The 23,613-nt window shown below is 34.7% G+C and overlaps 2 protein-coding genes and 1 non-coding gene across 10 annotated transcripts in view; 1 reads left to right on the top strand and 2 right to left on the bottom strand.

The window, feature by feature from the left end:
* The window catches only part of LOC123556811 (cyclin-dependent kinase-like 5), a 60,264-nt gene extending 53,444 nt beyond the window's left edge, over positions 1-6,820 (top strand). For all 6 annotated transcript variants that reach the window (XM_053543145.1, XM_045347798.2, XM_053543149.1 and 3 more), the window contains one exon: positions 158-6,820. In XM_053543145.1, the coding sequence (XP_053399120.1) occupies positions 158-460 (303 nt within the window). In that variant the 3' untranslated portion in view covers positions 461-6,820. The remainder of the gene's footprint in view (positions 1-157) is intronic.
* A 1,641-nt stretch (positions 6,821-8,461) lies between these two features.
* The window catches only part of LOC123556812 (la-related protein 1B-like), a 75,363-nt gene continuing 60,211 nt past the window's right edge, over positions 8,462-23,613 (bottom strand). For all 3 annotated transcript variants that reach the window (XM_045347805.2, XM_053543143.1, XM_053543144.1), the window contains exons 15-19: positions 23,105-23,259; positions 21,423-21,567; positions 19,067-19,176; positions 18,467-18,591; positions 8,462-15,404 (exon numbers count right to left, since the gene is read on the bottom strand). In XM_045347805.2, coding sequence (XP_045203740.2) covers positions 14,913-15,404; positions 18,467-18,591; positions 19,067-19,176; positions 21,423-21,567; positions 23,105-23,259 — 1,027 coding nt within the window. In that variant the 3' untranslated portion in view covers positions 8,462-14,912. The remainder of the gene's footprint in view (positions 15,405-18,466; positions 18,592-19,066; positions 19,177-21,422; positions 21,568-23,104; positions 23,260-23,613) is intronic.
* Positions 22,501-22,780, bottom strand: LOC123559272 (small nucleolar RNA U85). The gene has a single exon (XR_006687929.2). It is a non-coding gene; the product is annotated as a small nucleolar RNA U85 (small nucleolar RNA).

The raw sequence follows: 23,613 nt of genomic DNA, 5'->3' as shown, positions 1-23,613 counted from the left end.
CCTCCACTGGTTTGAATATTACTCTGTACTATCAGGAAGCTTTCATTTAAATAATGCTAAAAATTACCAAAAAGTGAATCAGCTGCAGTTATCTCCCAGGTATGAGAACACAGTTTCAGATGAAGGTTTATAACGTATATATTTGATCTGTTTGCAGGCAGCAAGGCTACAACCAATCAGCAAGACATACGGAAGTAGAGCGGGTAGTCAGACAGGACATTATTTAAATCCTGAATCTGTGTGGCCATATCAAGGTCACAGTAAAGAGTCTGATAGTCGCTATCTTGCGTCAGTGTCTGGTACAGACATACGTTCTGGCTGGATGTCGAGACCTCAGTCAGTGTTAGGGGATGATAATGACACATATATGCCCAGTCCCAGAGAGGCTGACCTCAAGCCTATAAAAAGCGGGAGGTCACGATATGCTGACATGCGTGGATTGAGGGATCCCAATTCTTGATTGCCATAACATGACAAGGAAATGTCACTTGCTTTAAATGCAGTGCTTTCAGTTTAACAAAAATTGAAAAAGATCATGAATCTGTGATTCACCTATTTTACCTATCATATAGCAGTTGTCCAAATAAAAATATCAATTGATTTTTCAAAGACTTATTTTTTCTGTTAAATAAGAAACATGCCAATGGTTGTTTTTGAAATATTATAGAATGCACTGCAAATAATTTTATATCATTCTATGTGTTCAAATTTTTTTATAAGCTTTCATCTACAGAGTTACTTTAAGTTAATCATGTGATCAATTTAAAGTCACATGGTCTTGGTGTATTGGTCACTTGACCTAGTCTTTATCTGCCAAAGATTTCATGTAGTTCTGCGAACTACCAAAGTATATGTTTGTAAAAATAGTTGTTAAGCCTATATATATCTTGAGTGTAGTCTCTAGAATTATGTTATGTGTATTCATAGATATAATCTCCCGTGTCTTTTTGTATACAATACTCCAACGTGACAAATATTTATATTATCAGCATATATTTCGTAATGTAAATCTTCCATTTATGTTTTAGTTAATTTTGGTTTTCTCCTGTTCTTGTGGTCTGTCACAGTTATGGTGTTTTGTTTTTTTCTAAATGTAAATCCATATGCAATGACATGTTTTTTTGTCGCAGCCTGTTTCTTCCATATCCTAATCTTTTGTAAAATTATGGTTTCGTAGGTGATTGAAATTATGAAGGCCATGTGTTTATCTAACATGTAAGATATAAAGATTTGTTATTGTTGTCAAAAAGTACGTATGAAAAACATACAACCCCTGCTGATATTAGCAAAATATTTTTAAAAATTTGAAAATATTGCAAGCCTTGGACTGACAACACATTTATGACCCATACTCTACAGCTGTGATCTTTTGACATTAATTTATTATCAGCCATTCTTTGCCTATTTTAATACTAGTCTTGAAATTAAAAAAAGAACATTATTTATAGGTCAGTTACAATAAAGTAGTTTTGGTAAGAGGTTTCTGGAATAATTTGAAGTCCCAGTGCAAATATGGTGTATTATAAATCGAAACATGGACAAGTTCATTATAGAAATTTAGCAGGATATGGGTTAAGAAATGTGAGACTGGTCTTCGGGCTTATCTTATTAGCTGTGATTATTCCTGATATTACAGTCTGTAATCAGTTTTGATTTTTTTTTTTTAGATAAATGTTGTTGTGGTGGTGCCATAATAAAGCTCGAAGTGGTTAATATATCACTTCTATTTTGTAATTATTAATGATTTTACGAGATCATCCTGTGGATGTGAAGGGTGAAGTGAAGCATTTTAGGCTGCGATTTTTTACAACAAATTCTAAAAGATATTTTACAGTAAACTACAGGAGGAGATATAGTTATCTTACTGAAATTGTGAGACCTTGTCCGTACAGGAGATACTTGATGAGTGACATTGCAACTTGATTCTTCCATTACTTCTTTTTTCTACATCTTAATTCATGTACATGTGACTTGCTTTTCTTTCGTCCAACTTAATATTAGTTATTTATTTTTTTTACTTTGTTTCAATACGGGTGATAAAAAAACAGAATTACTTTATTTAGATGTCCCAGTATTTGTAGTGTGATTTGTTTAATTTAAGTTTTATTACATAATCCTGTGTTTCATGTCATTTCAAATGATATTTTTCAGTGTGACTCACACTGGAGGTACATGTGTATATAATAGATCATAATGTGTACCATACACTTCAGAAATACATAGCAGATGTACATAACTTTCTCTGAGATATGTTTTAAATGCACATACTGTATGATTAGTTAAGACTAGGTCTAGATAGCTTTTATCTTGCCAAAAATAAATAAAATGAAATTATTAGATATATCAATGTCTTTAATACTCACATAAAAGCCAGGCCACGTAAAGTATTACCACATCATTTTGCAAGTCTGTTGGATTATTTATTATTCTTAATGCAAATGGAATTAGAATGCGGCCAGCTGTGATAGTTAACATTATATATTAAATTTCTGTATATTTACAAGAACACTGTAGAAACATAGATATTGCGCTTGTCCTAGAAATATGAATCCAGTGCATATGCATGCATGTCTTTAGAAGCCTGGATAAGGTGCATGACTTTAAAAGCCTGGATATAGTGCATATCCTAGAAGCATTAACAAGAAGCATGTCCTAGAAACATGGATAAGGTACATGTCCTAGAAACATGCAGATAAAGTGCATGTCCTAGAAACATGGACACATGCATGTCCTAGAGGCATGGATAAGGTGCATGTCCTAGAAACATGGATAAGGTACATGTCCTAGAAACATGCAGATAAAGTGCATGTCCTAGAAACATGCAGATAAAGTGTATGTCCTAGAAACATGGACAGATGCATGTCCTAGAGGCATGGATAAGGTGCATGTCCTTGAAACATGGATACGGTACATGTCCTAGAAACATGGATAAGGTGCATGTCCTAGAGGTATGGATAAGATGTATCTCTTAGAGGTATGTATAAGGTGTATGTCCTAGAGGTATGGATAAGGTGCATGTCCTAGAGGCATGGACATGCCTGTCTTAGAAACATGGATAAGGAACATTTCCAAGAGGTATGGATAAGATGCATCTCTTAGAGGTATGGATAAGGTGTATGTCCTAGAAGCATGGATAAGGTACATGTCCTAGAGGCATGGACATGCATGTCTTAGAAACATGGTACATGTCCTAGACTCCTAGAGGTATGGATAAGGTGTATGTCCTAGAGTAATTTCTGACATTGGAATTCAGGACATACTTGTTCCCTTTTTTTCAGTATTTTTGAGTGTTACTAAATAGAGATATGTTTACCAAATTTTTCCAATCTTTGTCTGAAATGTACAGATATCTGCATGTTAAAAGAGAAATGTTTATTGTGTATCACTTATTTATGTTTTACTTGTATCCTGTTTATATATTTATGTTGATGTACCAAAAGTAAGTTGCTTTATTACATACATGTGAACCTATACAATAGCTGATGTGGATACATAATCATGGAAATCACTTCTGTCTCTAGTACACACATAATGAAAATACTACGAAAAGAACAAATGAATCTTTTTTTAAAAAATGAGTTAACTGTACAGACTTAGCAAGTTAAATGAAAAAATGTTTTATTCTGAAGTTCAAAATTTTCTTTTGAAATTTCAGATGAGGTTAAATGAGATTTTCCTTAATGTTTTTGATTGGATAATCTCTAAAAGAAGAAAGACATAATATGCATGTTGAAAATTCTGTATTGATTGGAAATGGCATGTTCGTGATTTTAGTTTTCACAATTTGGTATGTTGAAAAACTGTGCTTAGGTTGTGTAAATCATGATTCAGTTGTATAGATTCACATGGTTGTTATTTTCTGTTAGTATTTTTGCATAGTTACATAATATCTTTAAGAATTTGGAATGTAACAATTTAAGTTTGTTGCCAATCTGTTAGTTAGACAAACAATTTCTTGTAAACTAAAATGTGTTATTGATCTCATTATCCAAATGAGCCGTGCCATGAGAAAACCAACATAGTGGGTTTGCGACCAGCATGGATCCAGACCAGCCTGCGCATCCGCGCAGTCTGGTCAGGATCCATGCTGTTCGCTTTCAAAGCCTATTGTAAATAGAGAAACTGTTAGCGAACAGCATGGATCCTGACCAGACTGCGCGGATGCGCAGGCTGGTCTGGATCCATGCTGGTCGCAAAGCCACTATGTTGGTTTTCTCATGGCACGGCTCAAATGAATGTAATTCATTCCAACAAAAGTAAAAGCACAACATACATTAATCATAAATATTTCATTCCTGCAACTTGTATGCAAATATTTTGATATACATTTATCATTGTTCATTAAAACCGATCTAATACGCTGTTTATTTTGTGATACTTGAAACACGACATTTGTCAGGTGTGTGAATGCAGCTTGTGTTGTAATTCATGTAAATGCAAAATCTACAGCATGTATTTACGGAAATAAATTGTTGATGAATGTTGGTCAGTTACAAACTCATGAACCAACATTTCTTCAAAATTTACAAACTTTCCAAAATTGATTGCATTTAAATAAAAATCATTATCGATGCATTTGTGTCCAAAATAGACATGCTTCAAAAATCTTTTTTTGAAGCATGGTTTCACCATAAAACCAGTTAACATTCAGTTGTTTTGGAATGGTCAAATCACAGAATATCTACCAGGCAGACTGTGTTAGGAGATCCTCGTGTGACAGCAATAGTTTAATTATTTCAATCATGTCAACAACACAAAAAAATATCTCAAACTTTTTACAGTTGAATATATGCAACAAAGCATGCTGCATAAAGTATCACACAAAAAAATGAATGTTGCACTTTTACTTTTCTTGAGAGTACATTTTGTTTTCCCAGAAAGCATTGATATATTGGACCAATATTGGCAAACTGATCTATGTTTATAATATTGGTCAGACATTTAGCCAATTCCAGACATCAGCATCTAACCACTGTCTGTTAGGAAAAAACAGTTCTGTCAGTTTTGCAAAGCTGATATGGGCTGATCATGAAAACAGTATTGGTCTGATATTGGTCTAACATGAAAATGCTTACTGGGTTGTTTGTAAATCAATGATAGATATAAGTGCCAATGTGTGAAATGTGCACTGTACTTTACATTGAAATGCAAAGCTGTCAATTTGTAGCTTCTTGTTAAGATGAAACTGTTTAATGGCATTCTGAAATACAGCCAATGACAATACCTACCTCTTGGCAATGACAATAAATTGGTAGAAAATAAGGTTGCAAGTCAACATCATTAAGTTACAGTGAGTCAACATCATTACGTTACAGTGACTTCAGTCTAAAATTTTAATCAGATTGTAGTTTTTTCTGAGTAGAATATTATAGTTTTCCTAGCAAACTACAAATCAGCGTGACCAACCCACACTGGTTTAGTCCTTATTAAAAAAAGAATAATTGTCAAAAAAAAAATATCTTTAAGTACAATCTATAAAACTGTCATTTGTTTTGTTGTAGAGGAAAGATGAGTCATGAATTTGTAAAGAAAGAAACAGTTATGTGCAGTAAATGTAATGACATTGTATTTATAAAGCAGTCAGAGAAAGACATATTTTCATGTTCTCAAACAGGACAAAAACACCAGTCTGAAACAATTTAGATCACAAACAAAACTGTCTTCTGTTTAGTACAAGTCCTCATAGTTGACAGCAAAATGATACAACCAAATCTGCATACTCAGTCTTTGATATTTAATTTCAACAACAATTTGGCAAGACTTTTTAGAGTGAAAGCTACCAGGAAAAAATATTAATATAATAGGGTTATTATAACAGTAGCTCAATCTGGGATGCTGTATTCGGCTTGAGTGGATTTTTGCCAGATCTGATCTCACGAGGCGCGCAAGCACCGAGTGTGATCCAACCTTGCAAAATCCACAAGAGCCGAATACAAAATCCCAGATCTAGCTACTGTTATAATGACCCTTTTATTATATACCTTTACCTTTTTTGTTTGTTTTGTTATGAAACGAAATCTTAAATGTTTATCAATATTAAATGGAACTAGGTGAAGTTTTTATGTGCGCTATTTATAGAACTGTGTCAGGTCATGCATATTAATGAAAGTAGTCCAACAGCATACAATACAAAAGATACAATACGGAATTTAAAACATACAATACGGATTTTTTTCTGCCGGTTCATATTTAATTGTGAAATACAAGCCAATTTTTTTTTACAGAATTTATATAGGTATATAATAAAATGCATGTATTATACGTCATTTAAGTACTTGGCTTTTTAGTCAATGTGATCAGCATGATGACTAAACATGATTGATTTGGGCCGATGTCATTTTTTTCAGTGACACTACAAGTATGATGTAAATAAAAAACCTAACAATTAAATGCAGCACGTCAGTCCAAAGTTATGCTTTTTACAGACATGGCAGTTTTGTACAAAAAAAACAAAACAGTATTGATATGGGCTTCACTTCTGGTCATTCAACTTTTTGGGGTAAATGCCTAGTCCATATATTAGCATATGAACCTCATTGTCATGTATTATTTTCTAAATAAGGTATGAATGCAGACCATTGTAAAAAATAAATCTGGCATATTGTAAACAGTTCATCAAGTTTGTAAGGCACTTTTTGAAATTCTGTGTCTGTATTCTTGTGTTGTCAAAAATATTTTCACATTTAAATGTATGGATTTATGTTTATTTATAAGTACTGTATATGTATATAATCATATCTTATATAAATTGACATCACAAATTTACACACTATTGTGCCATCTTATTTAATGGCTGGAAAATAAAAAGTAATTACTATAATTTGTGTTTTTTGTTACCTTAGACAGCAGTCATGTATTTTCAAGGTGTGGTAATGGGCAAGTCGAACAGCATTCTCCCGGTCTTAACAAAATCTGTCAAATGGCAATGTGGGACCAGAAACAATTTTGGCATTTCTAAAATTATATAAGCACTCTGGATACATCCTCATTTTGTTGTTCCAACATGTTACTTTAGTATGAAGCAGAGCTTACTTTTTATACATGGAGTATTTTCTCAGTAATGTTTTCTGTCGCAAATTGGCTCTCAGAACTCTCACCTAAATTCTAGCCAAGTTTCCATGATTAATTCTGACAAGCAGTTATTTAAGATGTTGCTTGTAAAAGGGCATGTCTCCCATACTAATGCTTTTTAACAGAATGGTCAACGGACATTAATATCTGGCCGCAACACAAACAAGTGCTGAGAAATGAACAAACTGTATGCTAAACAAGTTTATTTTTTGAGGGAGGAAAAGAACAGGTAATTACAAATGTTGATTTTTGTCATGCAAGTCGAATAAAATGACTGTAAAATATATTTCTATGCTTCTTGCTTCCAAAAACTTGTACATAGCATTGTAATAACATTTTCTGGAAGACCAAAATAAAAACATACCAAAATCAAGAAGAAACTGAAGTAACAATAAACAAATACTGTATAGCGGGATATATTCACGATGCCAAATGGTCGTGTTTTTTGAAATCACACTGACTTAACTTCATAGAAAGACATTGACCGCGAATTATAAAACAGAAAGGGAGATCACTCTTACTAGACATGCAAATAATAATAAACACGCAAGTCTGCTGTTGTCATCTGAATAGAGACACGTATAGCATATAATAATATTTCAACACTTTTTTTAGTTCTGTAATGCATTGAAATAAAGTCTCACCACTGTTTTATTAATATTTAATCCCGTATCAAAACACATGGTAAATAGCTTCTTATGACGTACTCATGAAATCCTAGTGTTTATATTTATTTAATTGAGCAATTACAATGAAAACAAATCTCGCCTATTATTTGACTGATTTATAATCGTGTATCAATACACCCGACAATTTGTACTTGTATAATTTCCGTGTTTTCACATTTGATTGTGTTAGGCCCTATGTGTATTCTAGTTTATGAAAATGTCGGACATTATGGGATTATATTTGTCAGGGGAAGTAATAATGTAAGAATGAGTAACATTTGTAAGAGTGGTCTCCGTTTGGAAATGTATATATTTGCAGTAACAAAAAATCACAATGTTTAAATATTACGCTGTCAATGTTGACTGCGAATATAGCAAAAATTAACCTCCGCGAATATAACCCACTATACAGTACCATTTTGTGGCGCTTTTCGGACATCTTTTAGTTTCTTAATGACTCTTTCAGGGTGGGGAGGGGGGAGGTATTTAGAATTCATAAACAGCTGTTTTAACTTGAACCACCTACAGAGTTAATCAGGGACCAAAAAAGTGTGGAACAGTCATTTCCACATTATTTTCATAAGGACCACCAGTCAGTTCTCCAGATTTCGCATCATATTTTATATAAAATGTCACCAGCAGCTAGGGCACCTATAATTTTAGGGGGCGACAACTAGTGGTTATTTACCAGTATCGAAGCTATTCATTTCACAACAACAAGATGATTTTTTGAGAATTTAATGACCTAATCCTACACATGAAGCAAAAATCAATTAGGGGAAACAAATATGCATTATCTTTACACTGTATTCAATTATCTATCATTTTATACCTCTGACATTTAATTACAAGGCGGAACCTTCCATTACCACATGGAAATCATTTAGAAATAAAGTAGTTCTCATTTACATACAAATATGGTAACTTTATTCTATATAATATTTTAAAGACAAATATTTCTGGCTCAAGAATTCTACAACTGAGTTTACATACCAGTCTCAGAATTCAAAATTGCCATTGGTCAATTTGAAAATTGTAATTCAAAATAACCAATCAGATGCTGAGGTTTATATAACCAATCAGATGCTGAGGTTTGTGACTGGTCTGCAAACTAAGCATTATAATTATATACACTTGTCTTTGCTTAGGCAAGGAGGAATATTAGGACTTCCACTAAAAAATGCATAAAAGACCAGCAACTGGTGAAGTACATACTATTAACATCAAATTTCTTGATTACTTGAGACAAATTTGTATGTAAATCTGAGCTCTTGCAGGAACAATAAAACAATTACAATAAAATAATTACCAAAGAGGGATTAACAGATTAATAAAAGCCCAACATGGTAAAACTGACACATTATATATCAAAATTGCAAAGCAAACTGAGAAAGAACACATTGGAAATCAAATGATAACAAAGAAAGATACAATAATTCTGTTCAGACACATATTCTCATCACACAAGCACCTTATAGAAAACTACTAAACACAAAAAACAACACTGTTTATCATCAAGTGCTTAAATTAGGTTTATCTCTTTAATAAATAAAATCTGCAATTTCTCTTATTAACAGCACGAAAGACTGCATAAATATGACTGCTATAAGCAAAGCCAGTTAAGCACGATACACGGTACAAGATAATTGCACGGACAAGTTTGAACCAAGTGATACAGTATATCAGAGTTGTCAATTAAAACATTATTACAGAAATTATGCAAATATACAAAATGATATGATCTGTAATTAAAAAGCAAAAATCTTGTGAAAAAAAAATGCAGTGATGAGAAATGATCATGTTATGATGTAAATATATACAAGGTTACACCCCTCGTACCAAATGATTGCATAATGAAGACACCGAGTTTTAACAATACAGGATAAACAGAAATACTCTGTGAGGACAAGTAAAACTGAGATAATTCACACGTCGTTTTGTTGTAAGCAAGTGTTAAACAAGCGGCAAAAGTTTGAAAAAAGTTATGCTATATTATTCATATTGTAAATGTCTATTTTGAAAGTTTAAAAAAATACACTGAAATTCATTAAACAATTTACTATGTACGAGTTTGTTACATGAAGTCCCAAAATCACTATTGCAAAAAAAGCCTTGTGAAAACTGCTTTTGTGGATTTCAAGAACAGACAACTCACAAACCGGTCTGACAATAAGCTGCTGTGTTTCACTTATAAAATACGGATTAAAACAAAGTTTCAATAATCTTCGACATTTCCTTTAAGTTATCAAAATGGACTTACAGTATACGTCTAAAACAAACCTATACTAGAGTGTATTCAATAACCAACAGAAAACTGCTCAGAAAATTCACTTGTTATACTCATTATCTTCATCTATTCACATTTACCCATTAGTTGCAAAAAAGAACAGACATGAGAGATGACTGGAGAGGAATTAGAGACTAAATTCTGTAAGTAATATATCTGATACTAATTCTTAACAAGTGGTTTTTAACCAGATCACGGCACTATTTACAAATTATAACAAAATCTTTAACAACAAAACTCAACAATATCATGCATATTATACCTGTATATGTAAGTCTGTCATTCATCTATGCTGAACAGTGTTAACCCTTACCCTTCTAAATTTCTATAATGAACTTGTCCATCTTTCAATTTGGACAGTAACATTAATTGTTAAAAGGGATGCTTGCCGAAAAGATACTGACTGAATGGCAAACAGTGCAGATCTTGATCAGACTGCACAGATGTGCAGGCTAATCAGGATCTACACTGGTCGCAAAGGCAGAATCAATCGTGTCCAGCATGATAAGGGTTAATACTATCTGGGTATACAGAAATACTAAAACTGATTACAATTCTCTATAGAGTATAGCCTACAGGCGAAAACATCAAGTTCTACACTTTTACTAACTGTATAAGAGATCTTGTGAGATACACTAGGTTGTCATGTAGTAAGGGTGTAATACATAACATTATGCCAGTATAAATACCAATTTAGGTATACAATTATCTAAATAACAAATTCTTGGTTGGACGTAGACATTTACTTCCACTTTTTTCCCCGCATTTAGATGCTAATCACAAATAGCAGAACTTGAGCTAAATTTGTATCACAATACTATGTTTTTGTAACAATTTCCAATTTTCAAATAACAAGAATGTACAGTCCGAAGTACAATGGTGCTTAACATATTACACAGAATCTAGTGACAGTGGAGCTGTATACAATACAATACATGCCAATCTACTTGTAACATTAACAACAGCAAAACTTGTAATAGTCAACATGGAATATTTGCAGACCAGAGTTGCATTTTTATATTTTCATGCATTATTCTCAGATTTAATAACTAAGCAGTAACAAGAAGACTTGATACTTAGCATTTATTAGCTTATATATGAATCTACCAAAGATCACTATACAATCTGGTAAAGCTGTTGAAAGTTTTACATAAGAAAAATACAAGAGCGAAGGGTAAAAAAGTAAAAGGTAAGTCACAGCAGTTTCTTTTCAGCCTTTTTTTAGTAAGATACAAACATTTAATCTATTTTCGTATCCTCCACACATCAAATCTAAAACCTGAAGTAAAAAATAGTACAGAGGTAAAATAGGTTTGCTCTGTAAAATAGGTTTGTTGTAAAGAAAAGGTGATACAAAGGTTATAGGAACATCATCAAAAATCACGAAGGCAACTTTTTTCGTCCTCAAGCAAATCCTGTACAATATCTGAAAGCTTACTTGACTTAAAAGGATTTCGTATAGACCTTACTAACCTTCACCACTGCAGTCTCTAAGTGCAAAAATCTGCACTGCACTTTAAACTATTTTTAATTTTTCTGGTCCTTTTGGATCATGTTTATGTATGATAACATTCCACTAAAGACTGTCCTTGAGGGTGCAAGTGGTGTTCCACATTTCATTACTTCTAACAAACAGAATGGAGCAACTGGAGTTGACTTGCTAGGTTGCATTCTACCCTTGTGAAGGATCATTTTATAGATTTCATTGAACTATCTTATGAAGGAAGGAATGAATTTATGTGTGCCTGATGGATAATGTAATCTGAATTTGCAGTCATTCTGCACTTCTTTGTAACACAGTCTGTTAGGTGAAGCCCACTATTTTATATAATTAGCAAAATTGTCTGTACTGTACATAAATCTGACTGATCACAAAAACAAAAAGAGATTTGTACAAAATATACAATAGAGCACATACCACCTAAATGCCTGTAGAGGAAGAATATGCCTTAAAACAAGAATCATTTAAAGTTGCTCGTTTTACCAACTGAACTAAACCTGTCTCTGCTAACAAATTTAGCCAACTATAACAAGCTCTGGTTTCTTTCACTTTATAAAAGAATTCTGCTGATTAAACAATAAAAGACAAAATTTAATGGAAATAAAATGCTATAGAAAATGCACTTTAATAGCGACACTTAAAGGAAAAGTAAAAAATTAAATATTTAACAACTAATATACAAAACACTATGATACCATATACATGTATTATGGTAACACACTTCTCTTTTTTAAATTTTTAATTTTCTCCTTTTTTTTTTGGTTTTGTATTTTTTTTCATTTTTATTGCATTTATGACAGTTTATTTACAGTTTGTCCACCCCTTTCTCAAGGATTTCCTCAAAATAACTGAAACAAAACTGTAACATGCATGCCTATACAACAAACACTACCAGCAGCAATTAGTCGCTCAAAAAGAAACATAAATACAGTGCGCTTGATGAATTCTCTTCTCAGTTTGAATATGTTTACAACCTTCTGTATGTGTCACAATTAGAAATTATCAAGACAGCCCCACTAACTCTAAATAGTGAACACACAGGTAATTACACTCTATCTTTGCAATATGCAGGTCATATGTTAAACCCTAATTATAAATAAGCTTGTGTTATTAAAATCCATGTAAGTAGTCATTTCCATTGGCTTAAACACAGCCACATGCACACACTGTGTTACCCATAGTCAGTATCGCTGACAAATCCTCGTATTAATCTCACTAATAAGCCATAAATGTTTTTGATTTCAAAAATGATAAGAAAAAGTTTGAAGCTGTTAGTCCTACAAAAAAAGGGAAGAAATAAAATGATCTGACTACATGTATGCGACCTGTTTATACTTTGAAATAAAGCAGTCGGATTCACTACCATCATGCATTCAATTTTTCTTAAAATCTCAAATTTTAGATAATCCAAAACAATGTGTCAGCAGTAACATGCTGTTCAGAACAGGTTTTCCCAAGATGTTAAGCCTTGTGTATAGAATGCTTAAAGGCCCTCAATGATGCAAAAATAGCACATTTATCTCCAAAATTGCTTCAATTACACTTTCATATGAAGCACACTCTTTCCTGCTTAAATAATCAAGCTACTTATAATCTATGACTTTTCGCTATGTTATAACTAGTAAGCATAGCAACAGCCAGTAACATGTTTTCTATGAGCTGTACAGACTTCAATTAACAACTAAATGAAGCTAGTAAAAGTTGGTATTGTCTGGCAAAATTAACTATGGAATAAGAGGCCATGTAATTGTCTATTACAGACTCTACATAAGATCACAAATAAACAAGATATTGAGCACAAAATGCAAACTTACAAAAAATAACATTTAAATAATTTCATCACCAGGCAAGTCGAAAAAAACAGCGGTATATCATACAGAGAGAAATGCTGGTTTTGAGATCTGATTAAACCACTCCTAAAAACAGTCCTGATATCTCCTGTTCACTTCAAGTCTTACTCGTTTATGTACAATTACACAAATAGATCAAGACATGAGCCTGAAACAAGCATCAACTTAATTTACTGAGATGCCTACCAGAAATTTATTCACTTATCAGATTTATACCGGAAGATGAGATTTGAGAATTTTTTTTTCAGTTCCGTTGCCTTTTTAAGCAACTTACAACATACTCTGTACTCAGAAGTGAACTTATATTCTGTAATTACATCTGTAGAAATGAAATGACTAACTATAAGCTAAACTTGTAGCACCCTAAGAAATCAGAGCTAACTGGCTTGCAAATGTTACATTGCTTGCATTCTCATGTAAAATGCACAGATTGATAACATGTGTTCTTATAATTGTGTGTTCTTGTTGTTTTCCACACAGTAACAAGCCAGTAATCTTTACAATTTTGACAGAGACGATAGACGACAGTAGGCAATAGATAGGAACACCTATCTGACAGTCTGTAACACTATAATGCTACAAATATCTATAGCAGTCAATATATGGTTCACTATGAACTAAATAAGCAAGTGCAAGTGAAATATAAATGTTATATTCCTAGAACTCCATGAAAATCCCATGCATTATAACCGTGTCTGATTACAAAATATGTTTTATCCCACAACACAGAAAGGGTTTTGATTCGACAGATTTGACAAGGAGAATGGTTTAAATTGCTGTAAAAACTAAGGCAAATACAGCAACAAAGGGTAAAAATTCATTATAATACTTCCAATAACGTTTTCCCAGTATACATAGAGCATATAAACTTCAGTGTCTGGGATAGAAACACTGGAAAATAATGCCTTTGTATATTGATGGAAATATGCAGTTACACATCGCATACACTGATTTTTTTTTTTAATTTCCTATTATAGTATTAGTCCTTAAATACTAACCTTCGTAGAAAGTAGCTTATTACAGTTCTAAATTGTCATGTTTTGGGCAAACCATACACTGAATTCCAGTGATGATTTAATGTCATTAATATAAAACTTCAGTGGCTTAATGGGAAATCAACAATTTAACTTATTATAAGATATGCAGTAATACAAATCTTAAAGTCTTCTGTTCTTCATTCATTGCCCCTAAAAACTTACTATCTCAAAAGATCCTTACAATTTTATATCTGAAACGTGACAAAATGCCAAAAACATAATTAGTTTTATCAGTTATTTCATCAAGATAAGAAAATAAGTGTTAGTAAACAACAAACAAGAACAACAGGAGGTTAATGCTTCCATTCAGTTCGTCTCTTCTGTTTATTTTTTCAATGTCTGTTATGGCTTGTCCTATCACAGAATTTCTTTCATTTTAAACCCTCGACAAGTTTGCCATTAAAATTTATATATTCATCACCATATTTCATTAATATGTCTTTTTTTCCACTTCTTGGGGTTTTACATTCATTTTTTCTGATTTTCTCTTCAGCTAAATTACTTTTTGTCTTTCTCTGCACTACTTTTTTTCGAAGAATCAACTTTTTTTGCCTGTCCATCAGGTTTTTTGTCTGCTTTTTCTGACTGGGTACCACTCTGTGCAGGTTCTTGTGTCTTGTTTTCAGACTGGCTAGCTCCTTTTGTCTGGTGTGAAGTGCTTGAAGCTCCTTTAGGGTGTGACTGGTTTGAATATGTCCTCCTCCTTCCTGATTGGCCAGATTTATTATCACCACTTTTATTTCCAGCAGTTGAATGGCTAGTTTTAGAGTTATCTGAACTTTTACTGTGTGAACCTTGCTGTGATTGGCTAGAATTGTTTTTGCCATGAGAGGCCTGCTGCGGTTGGCTTCCACTTCTGGCATGTGATTGGTTAGACTTAGAATGGGAGGGTTTTGATTGGCCAGAACTCTGCCCTGAGCTATGACGCACTTTATGGCCAGTTGATGAAAGACTGGAGTGGTGTACTATATGTGTATCCTCTTCTACAGACTGAAATTATGAGCAAACCATTAAACATGCAGGACTTCATTTTGTGATCACAAAAACAAAATCTTCTCAACTGAAATGAATATATAACTTGACAAACATGAGATATGACCTCTAATCTGCTAAATGTAAACTAAATCCTTCAAGAGTAAACTAGAGCTGCTTTTGAGAAAGCGCATGTCTCCCACAACTGCCTAATCATCTGAATAGTAAAACAAGAGCTGTCTCCATAGGATGACACATGCCCCCGATGGCACTTTGAATGAATAGTTATGGCCGATGTTAGAGTTTAGGACCTTTGACCTACGGACCTGGGTCTTGCGCGCGACACGTCATCTTACTGTGGTACACATTCATGCCCAATAATTTTAAAATCTATGCATGAATGACAAAGATATGGACCGGACACGCCCGTCAATAATTTTAAAATCTATGCATGAATGACAAAGATATGGACCGGACACGCCCGTCAATGCACTATCATGAAATATAACCTTTAACGTCTAAGTGTGACCATGACCTTTGAGCTACGGACCTGGGTCTTGCGCATGACACGTCGTCTTACTGTGGTACACATTCATGCCAAGTTATTTGAAAATCCATCCATGGATGACAAAGATATGGACCGGACACGAATGCACTATCATGAAAAATGACCTTTTACGTCTAAGTGTGACCTTGACCTTTGAGCTACGGACCTGGGTCTTGCGCGCGACATGTCGTCTTACTGTGGTACACATTCATGCCAAGTTATTTGAAAATCCATCCATCGATGACAAAGATATGGACCGGACACGAAAATTGCGGACAGACTGACAGACGGTTCAAAAACTATATGCCTCCCTTCGTTATACATAAAAAAGTTCACTCCAGGAGTAAGTTTTGGTTCAGAAAAGTACACTTCAGTTTTGGTTCAGTAATTCAAAGGGCCACTCAGTTCAGTAAGTTTTGGTTTAGTGATTCAAAGTGGACTAGGATGAATGGTTCAGTAATTTTTGGTCAAGGGCCATAATTCCAAAGTGCCTGGGCCGATTTGGCTAGTTATCGAACTTGGCTGAGGACTTATTGGCAAACACATTCTGTTCAAGTTCGGTGAAGGAAGGATGAGAACATAACAATTTTAAGAAATTAAACATTTTGTAATAAGTTAGTTAAAAACATGACTGAGCTTTTGTAGCGGAGTTGTTACAGTTTTTGACTTTGCACCTCAGCCTGCTCTAGATGTCACATTAGGAAGCCATTCAGCCCTGTAGAAGGTTGGCAGTACTTATCAGGTGACCGCCCATGCCTGCCATAAAGCTTCCACAATATACATATAGGGAAAAGTCACCACGCTCCCTGGCAGCCATGTTTTTTGACGAATCAGAATAATTTAAACCACCTTCATAAACGGTCACCAAAAAATCATTTGCGTAAAATTATTCTGAAATTGGGCCTGCTGGTTCTGACAAGATTTTTAAAGTTTCCTATATATGTGTAGGAAAAAGTGATCACACCTCCTTGCTGCCATGTTTTTTTGACAAATCTGAATAATTTGAACACTACTGGTAGAGTTTCACACAAGGATAATTATTTTAAAATCGGGCCAGAATTCTTCTGAAAGATTTTGAAGTTTCCACTATATCCCCTTTTCTCATATTCCCAGGGTTTCTCATATTGTTTTTTTTTTTGCTTTAAAGTTTCCAAATAATATGTTTGTTATTTTCTAGACAGGTATGGTACAAAACTGAAACATTGAAAATTTCAAGTGATTTGAACGCAAATTGATGAAAATATTGGCATTTTACTAAATTCTTTTAAAAAAAATCCTTATTTTTTTACTGGTGGTGTAAGCAAAACTGCCATAAATTATTCGCTATGCAATCAATAGTTATATTTCTTTATGCATTTACTACAGAATATATCTTTCTATTGCATCTAGGTCATTTAAATGTTTTAAATTCTACAAGTTGTTTGTTTTGAAGGATCAAATCTAAATCCACAGGAATATGAGAAACTCTTGATCCTTTCTCGAGGTTGGGGTGGTATCAAATAATGTAACAAAATAATTAAATACGATAATTTCTGTTATTTCTTGTGGCTTGATCTGAGGGACGTGAATTTTCTACAAAATTACACCCAAATACTCTTTATGAAATGGTTAATCTGTTACTGGGAATAAAACAACCTCTTAGGCTCCTGAGAATGGGAAAACAGCATACATGTATACATGTAAGGAAAAATGACCATGCCCCCTAGAGACAAATCAGAATAATTTGAACAATCTTATTTGAGGATTACACAAGGACCATTTCTTTAAAATTATTTTAAAACTGGGGCAGTAGTTTCACACATTTTTGAAGTTTCCACTACATACATATAGGGAAAAGTGACCACGCAACCTGGTAGCCATGCTTTTTGACGAATTGAAATAATCTGAACAAACTTGGTAGAGGATCACTCAAGGACCATTTGCATGAAATTATTCTAAATTCAGGCCAGCATTTTCTGAAGGAAGATTTTTGAAGTTTCCACTATATACATATACGGAAAAGTGACCACACACCCTTGAGACAATCAGAATAACTTGAACAATCTTACATGAGGTTTACACAAGGACCATTTCTGTGAAATTATCTTAAAACTGGGGCAGTAGTTTCACACAAGATTTTTTAAAGTTTCCATTATATACATATAGGGAAAAGTGACCACACTCCCTGGTGGCCGCATTATTTTTACAAATCTGAAAAATTTGAACAATCTTGGTACATGGTCACACACATGCCATTTGTGTTTAATTACTTAAAAATCAGACTAGTAGTTCAAGAGATGCTGTGTGAAGATTTTTATATTTTTAGCTCTGCCGGCCCCTATGTGCAACCAAGCAGAACCATTCAACAATTCTTTAAGAAGACTTCTATTGGAAAGTCCAGACGAAGTTTCATCAACTTCCACCACACAGTTTCAGAGGAGATGTTGTTTGAAGTAAGTGAACAGACTTAGTGAGTGATCGCATTAGCTCACCCCAAGCAGTTTGTGCTCAGGTGAGCTAAAATTAAACATTTTAAAATGAGCTAGACGCTTACATCTACTCGGAAGTCTTCCAGCCTTTTGTATTTACTAAGCCACTGTTTAAGTTTAGGATCCACATCAACATGCTTTCTGGAGTACTTCAAAAATGCCCAGAATTTCTCTAAACCATATAGCTGGCCTGAAATACAATGTCATTATTTCTTATAATAATCATGTGACTATAAAATGGATTTAACTTTACTAAGTACTATAGATATTTCTTCATTAACATAACTAAAATGGATAAATGGTATCTCTAACCTCCTCCAACAGGTCCGTGAATATTTGTTCCAGTGATTGGTAGTTTGTGTTTTTTCTGAAGATTATTGGGTTTAACATATCACAGAAACATCCATAATAATGAATATTTACACACTGTAGTTTAAAAATAGCAGGATTCATTCTATTGTATGCTGAAGTGAAATAGTGTAATCTACAGTGTACATTAATATACTTGTCAGCACCAGAGGTAACATTCAGTAGCTGGAGACATCCATTTTCCAACAGTCCATGAGAGAACACTATGTGTTATAAGATAAATATTTTTTCTTGATACTGCACAACCAGTTTTACTAGGAGTTTTAGGTAACCATGTTAGACTGTAATTAACATACCAAACTCATAGTCTCGTATAACTTCTTCCTGGAAATCTTTAAATAAATCTTGTCGAAATCTCTTCTCTAATCCATAGCTAAAAAACCGAAATAGACACTCAACACCATATCTGAAAAAGACACAATTACTATATAATTCAGAAAACCTGCATTTTTCTTCATACAGTCATTTTATGTACTGCGGATTTGTTTGAAGTTTGCTAGAAATTCTTGTAACTAGACACTTTTAACAAAACATTAATGTTTTATTATAAAACATAACATTATTATCACATAGCAAACTAGAGCTATCACTAAAGGTGATGAATGTACCCCCCGCATGCACTGACACAGTACATTGCAATTTGAAGCACACAAGACTGCATAATTATGTGGACTGTATGTATATAGACTGTATGTATACAGTATAGTAACAAAAAACAAAGTCCCATAACTATGCAGAATATTTATCTAAAAGAATGTAACATGCACCATGCACAACTAGGGTTGGTACTGATCACTTGTGTGAAGTTTCATTAAATTGTGTGCAAGGGTTTGGTAGATTAGGCATGCACAAGATTGCATATGCAGACTGTATGTACATAGTATGTTAACAAGAAACAAAGTCCATAACTGTGCAATTTTTGTCGCTGAAAGAACATAACATGCCCCATGCACAACTACTGTTGTTCCTGATCACTTGTGTGAAGTTTCATTAAATTGTGTCAAGGGGATGAGGAGAGATGGTGCGCACAAGATTGTGTCTATGTATATAGTATAGTAACAAAAATAAAGTCCCATAACTCTGCAAATTTTTTTTCTAAAAGAACCTAACATGCCCCATGCACAACTACTGTTGGTACTGATCAGTTATGTGAGTTTCATTAAATTGTGTCAAGGCGATGAGGAGAGATGGTGCACACAAGATTGTGTCTATGTATATAGTATAGTAACAAAAAAACAAAGTCCCATAACTCTGCAAATTTTTTTTCTAAAAGAACCTAACATGCCCCATGCACAACTACTGTTGGTACTGATCACTTGTGTGAAGTTTCATTAAATTCTGTCAAGGAGATAAGGAGAGATTGTGCGCACAAGATTGAGTCTATGGACAGACGAACAGACAGACGGACAGACAGACAGACAACCTGAAACCAGTATACCCCCCCTTACAACTTTGTTGTCGGGGGGTACAATAATCAAGCAGGTAAGCAATCTATGGAAAATATGAATCTGTTTACAATAAACTGCCTGTGACAAAAGGCAAGTCTTCCTCCATAACAACTTGTGTTTATACTACTATTCCTACCTTACTGCATGTGACACACAGCTGGCCCAACTGTACCTCTACTTGCTTCAAGAAAAGTCTAGATACTACTACATTACTATCAGTGGCACCTGGCAAATATTGCTATATAACAATATACATCATGACCAGTCTACCTACTCTGCTACCAATAAAATTACACCCATGTCAAAACCACATTTCTACCAGTGACTCAAAGCATGTCTTGCAACCTTACAACTTGCTTCAAGAGGTTGAAGCAGTTCTTTCTACTTTACAATCTGTGACAAAGACAGGTTTTACTACATTACTACCAGCGACACAAGGCAGATTTTGCTACATTTCTACCTGTGAGCCAAGGCAGGTCTTGCTTCATTGCTACCTGTGACTAACTACCTGTGAGCCAAGGCAACGCTTGCTGCATTACTACCTGTGATGCCTGGAAAGTCTTGCAATGTTACTACCTGTGACAAGCTCCTTGTGACAAACAGCAGGTGTTGCTACAGTACTACCTGTGACCAGCTACCTGTGACAAAAGGCAGGTCCTGCTACATTACTACCTGTAACTAGCTACCTGTGACAAAAGGCAGGTCTTGCTACATTACTACCTGTAACTAGCTACCTGTGACAAAAGGCAGGTCCTGCTACATTACTACCTGTAACTAGCTACCTGTGACAAAAGGCAGGTCCTGCTACATTACTACCTGTGACTAGCTACCTGTGACAAAAGGCAGGTCTTGCTACATTACTACCTGTGACTAGCTACCTGTGACAAAAGGCAGGTCTTGCTACATTACTACCTGTGACTAGCTACCTGTGACAAAAGGCAGGTCTTGCTACATTACTACCTGTGACTAGCTACCTGTGACAAAAGGCAGGTCTTGCTACATTACTACCTGTGACTAGCTACCTGTGACAAAAGGCAGGTCTTGCTACATTACTACCTGTGACTAGCTACCTGTGACAAAAGGCAGGTCTTGCTACATTACTACCTGTGACTAGCTACCTGTGACCAAAGACAGGTCTTGCTACATTACTACCTGTGACTAGCTGCTTGTGACCCAATGCAAGTATGTTTAATAATTTACCAACCTGTGTCCTTCTGTAGAGTCTTCTACTGCTAATGTTTTAAATTCAGTGTACATCTTCTTGTTAAAATGCTGTCGCAGAAAGAATGACCAAAATCTGAACAATGTGTTCATCTCTTGAGATAAACCAACTCCAACCTTTTTCCGTTCTGCAACAGAAATTACATATGTTATCTCCAGATAATAAACTGTTTTTGTTAGGTTTAGGGACACAATTTATGTCATATGGAGACTACCAGCTTTTGATGGTGAAGGAAGATCACAGGTACCCCTCCAGGCATTATTTAAACAAAGGCAAGTACCTGGGCCAAAGCAGAGACGCTTCACAAGACAGCTTTATGGCTTCTGCACATGAAGAAGTTTGTTTTGAGTTTACCACTGTTTTTCAATACAGTACTTCAGCTATGAAATGGCAGGCAGTTAACGTAATCAGTGTTCCTGGATTTTGTACCAATTTGAACCTGTTCTCCAAAAGTAGCTGCCAACTTCTCCACACAGAAGAAAGATTTCAGGCACAATGTCTTTTTATCAAATCATAACTGAAAACATACACCTAACCTAAAAATCTCACAACACTGAAATCTGTAGATCCGCAATCTTCCGAAGTAGCTCAGCAGGCGGGCCATGAAGAATTCTACAGCCAAACAGGTTTCAAATCCACATCTTAGAGAGGCAAGTGATTCAAAGCCTAAAGTAATAGGCCCCTAAATAGTAAACTGATTACTTCAAAAACACATATGTTTATACTGCAATAGTTGTTTTGTTTTTGTTGGGTGAAACATCGCACCAACACAATTATGGGTCATATGGCAACTTTTGAGCTTTGATGGTGGAGGAAGAAGACCCCAGGTGCCCCTTCGTGCATTATTTAATCACGGGCAGGCACCTGAGTAGAACCACCAACCTTCCGTAAGCCAGCTGGATGGCTTCCTCATATGAAGAATTCAATGCCCTAAGTGAGGCTTGAACCCACATCGGTGTGGGGCAAGTGATTCGAAGTCAGTGACCTGAACCACTTGGCCACAGAGGCCTTTACGAAACAGTTGTTTCACATCATTTTGCCAAACAATTTGCGAGATATCTGTCATCAGATTACTAAATATGACATCACAGACACTAGTTTACCCCTTAAAAATCCAACCCAAGCCCATGAGAAAGTCTCTGTTCGACACAGCACCCATCCATCTCTGGAAGTCAGACCTAAAGCACCCCAGCGATACCCAACCCAAACAATGGGGCGTGCCAGTAATATATGTCCGGCCTTACGATGACCACACAGTTTCAGTATAGCCACCAAGATTTCAGACAATGAAATACTCTGGTTTATATTGTGTCTATGCCAACCTAGATTCATCATATGACAGAATTCTTCACTAAATTGTTAAGAACACCTAATGGAATTGTATTGAACAGGAACTGTACATACATAATTACTTTAAAACAAAGTTATGAAACACATGTATGTTACCAAGAACTTAATAATATATATTCAATTTTCTTCCAGGAGAGGAAGAAACACTACACATGAAAGACAAACAACCTTTAACAATGTCACAAATGAAGGATAAATTTCCAATAAATGGAATATTAAGCTTATACAATCAGCCTTTTGTCTGGTCAAGTATCTTTTAACACTCAACATTACATATTTGCAAAAATTGTGATTAGTATCCAGCAATAAATTACCTTTCATGCATTTAGCATGGTATTTGTGATAGACATGCCACACAAAACCGTTCTCACTGAGAAGCTCGTGTGACGGGTGCTGGAAGTTCGGGAATGCATGTGGAGTGCTGCTATAACTGCCATATGATCCATAGCTTGAAGCCATTTCACATTCACTGTAATAGTAAATAAAACAAGATAGCTTTTATCATCTGTGCTTTTCTTTTGTCTGGGTTTTGAGTCACACCAACACAATTTAGGTCATATGGCGACTTTTCAAGCTTTCGATGGTGGAGAAAAACCCCAGGTGCCCCTCCAGGCATTATTTCTTCACAGGCAGTCACCTCTGTAGATCTCCCACCCATAAATAAGCTCATGAAGAACTTTACACCCCAAGCAAGGTTTTTTACACAAATAAGTGCTGGGCAATTGATTCAAAGTCAACGACCTCTATCACTCAGCCACAAAGACCACTTATATCATCTATATTTCAAGGACCTATCACATTCATTGCTCTTTTAATACTAAAG

This window comes from Mercenaria mercenaria, chromosome 5, assembly GCF_021730395.1.
Source record: "Mercenaria mercenaria strain notata chromosome 5, MADL_Memer_1, whole genome shotgun sequence".
NCBI lineage: Eukaryota > Metazoa > Mollusca > Bivalvia > Venerida > Veneridae > Mercenaria > Mercenaria mercenaria.
This window is presented reverse-complemented; position numbering and strand designations above follow the sequence as displayed.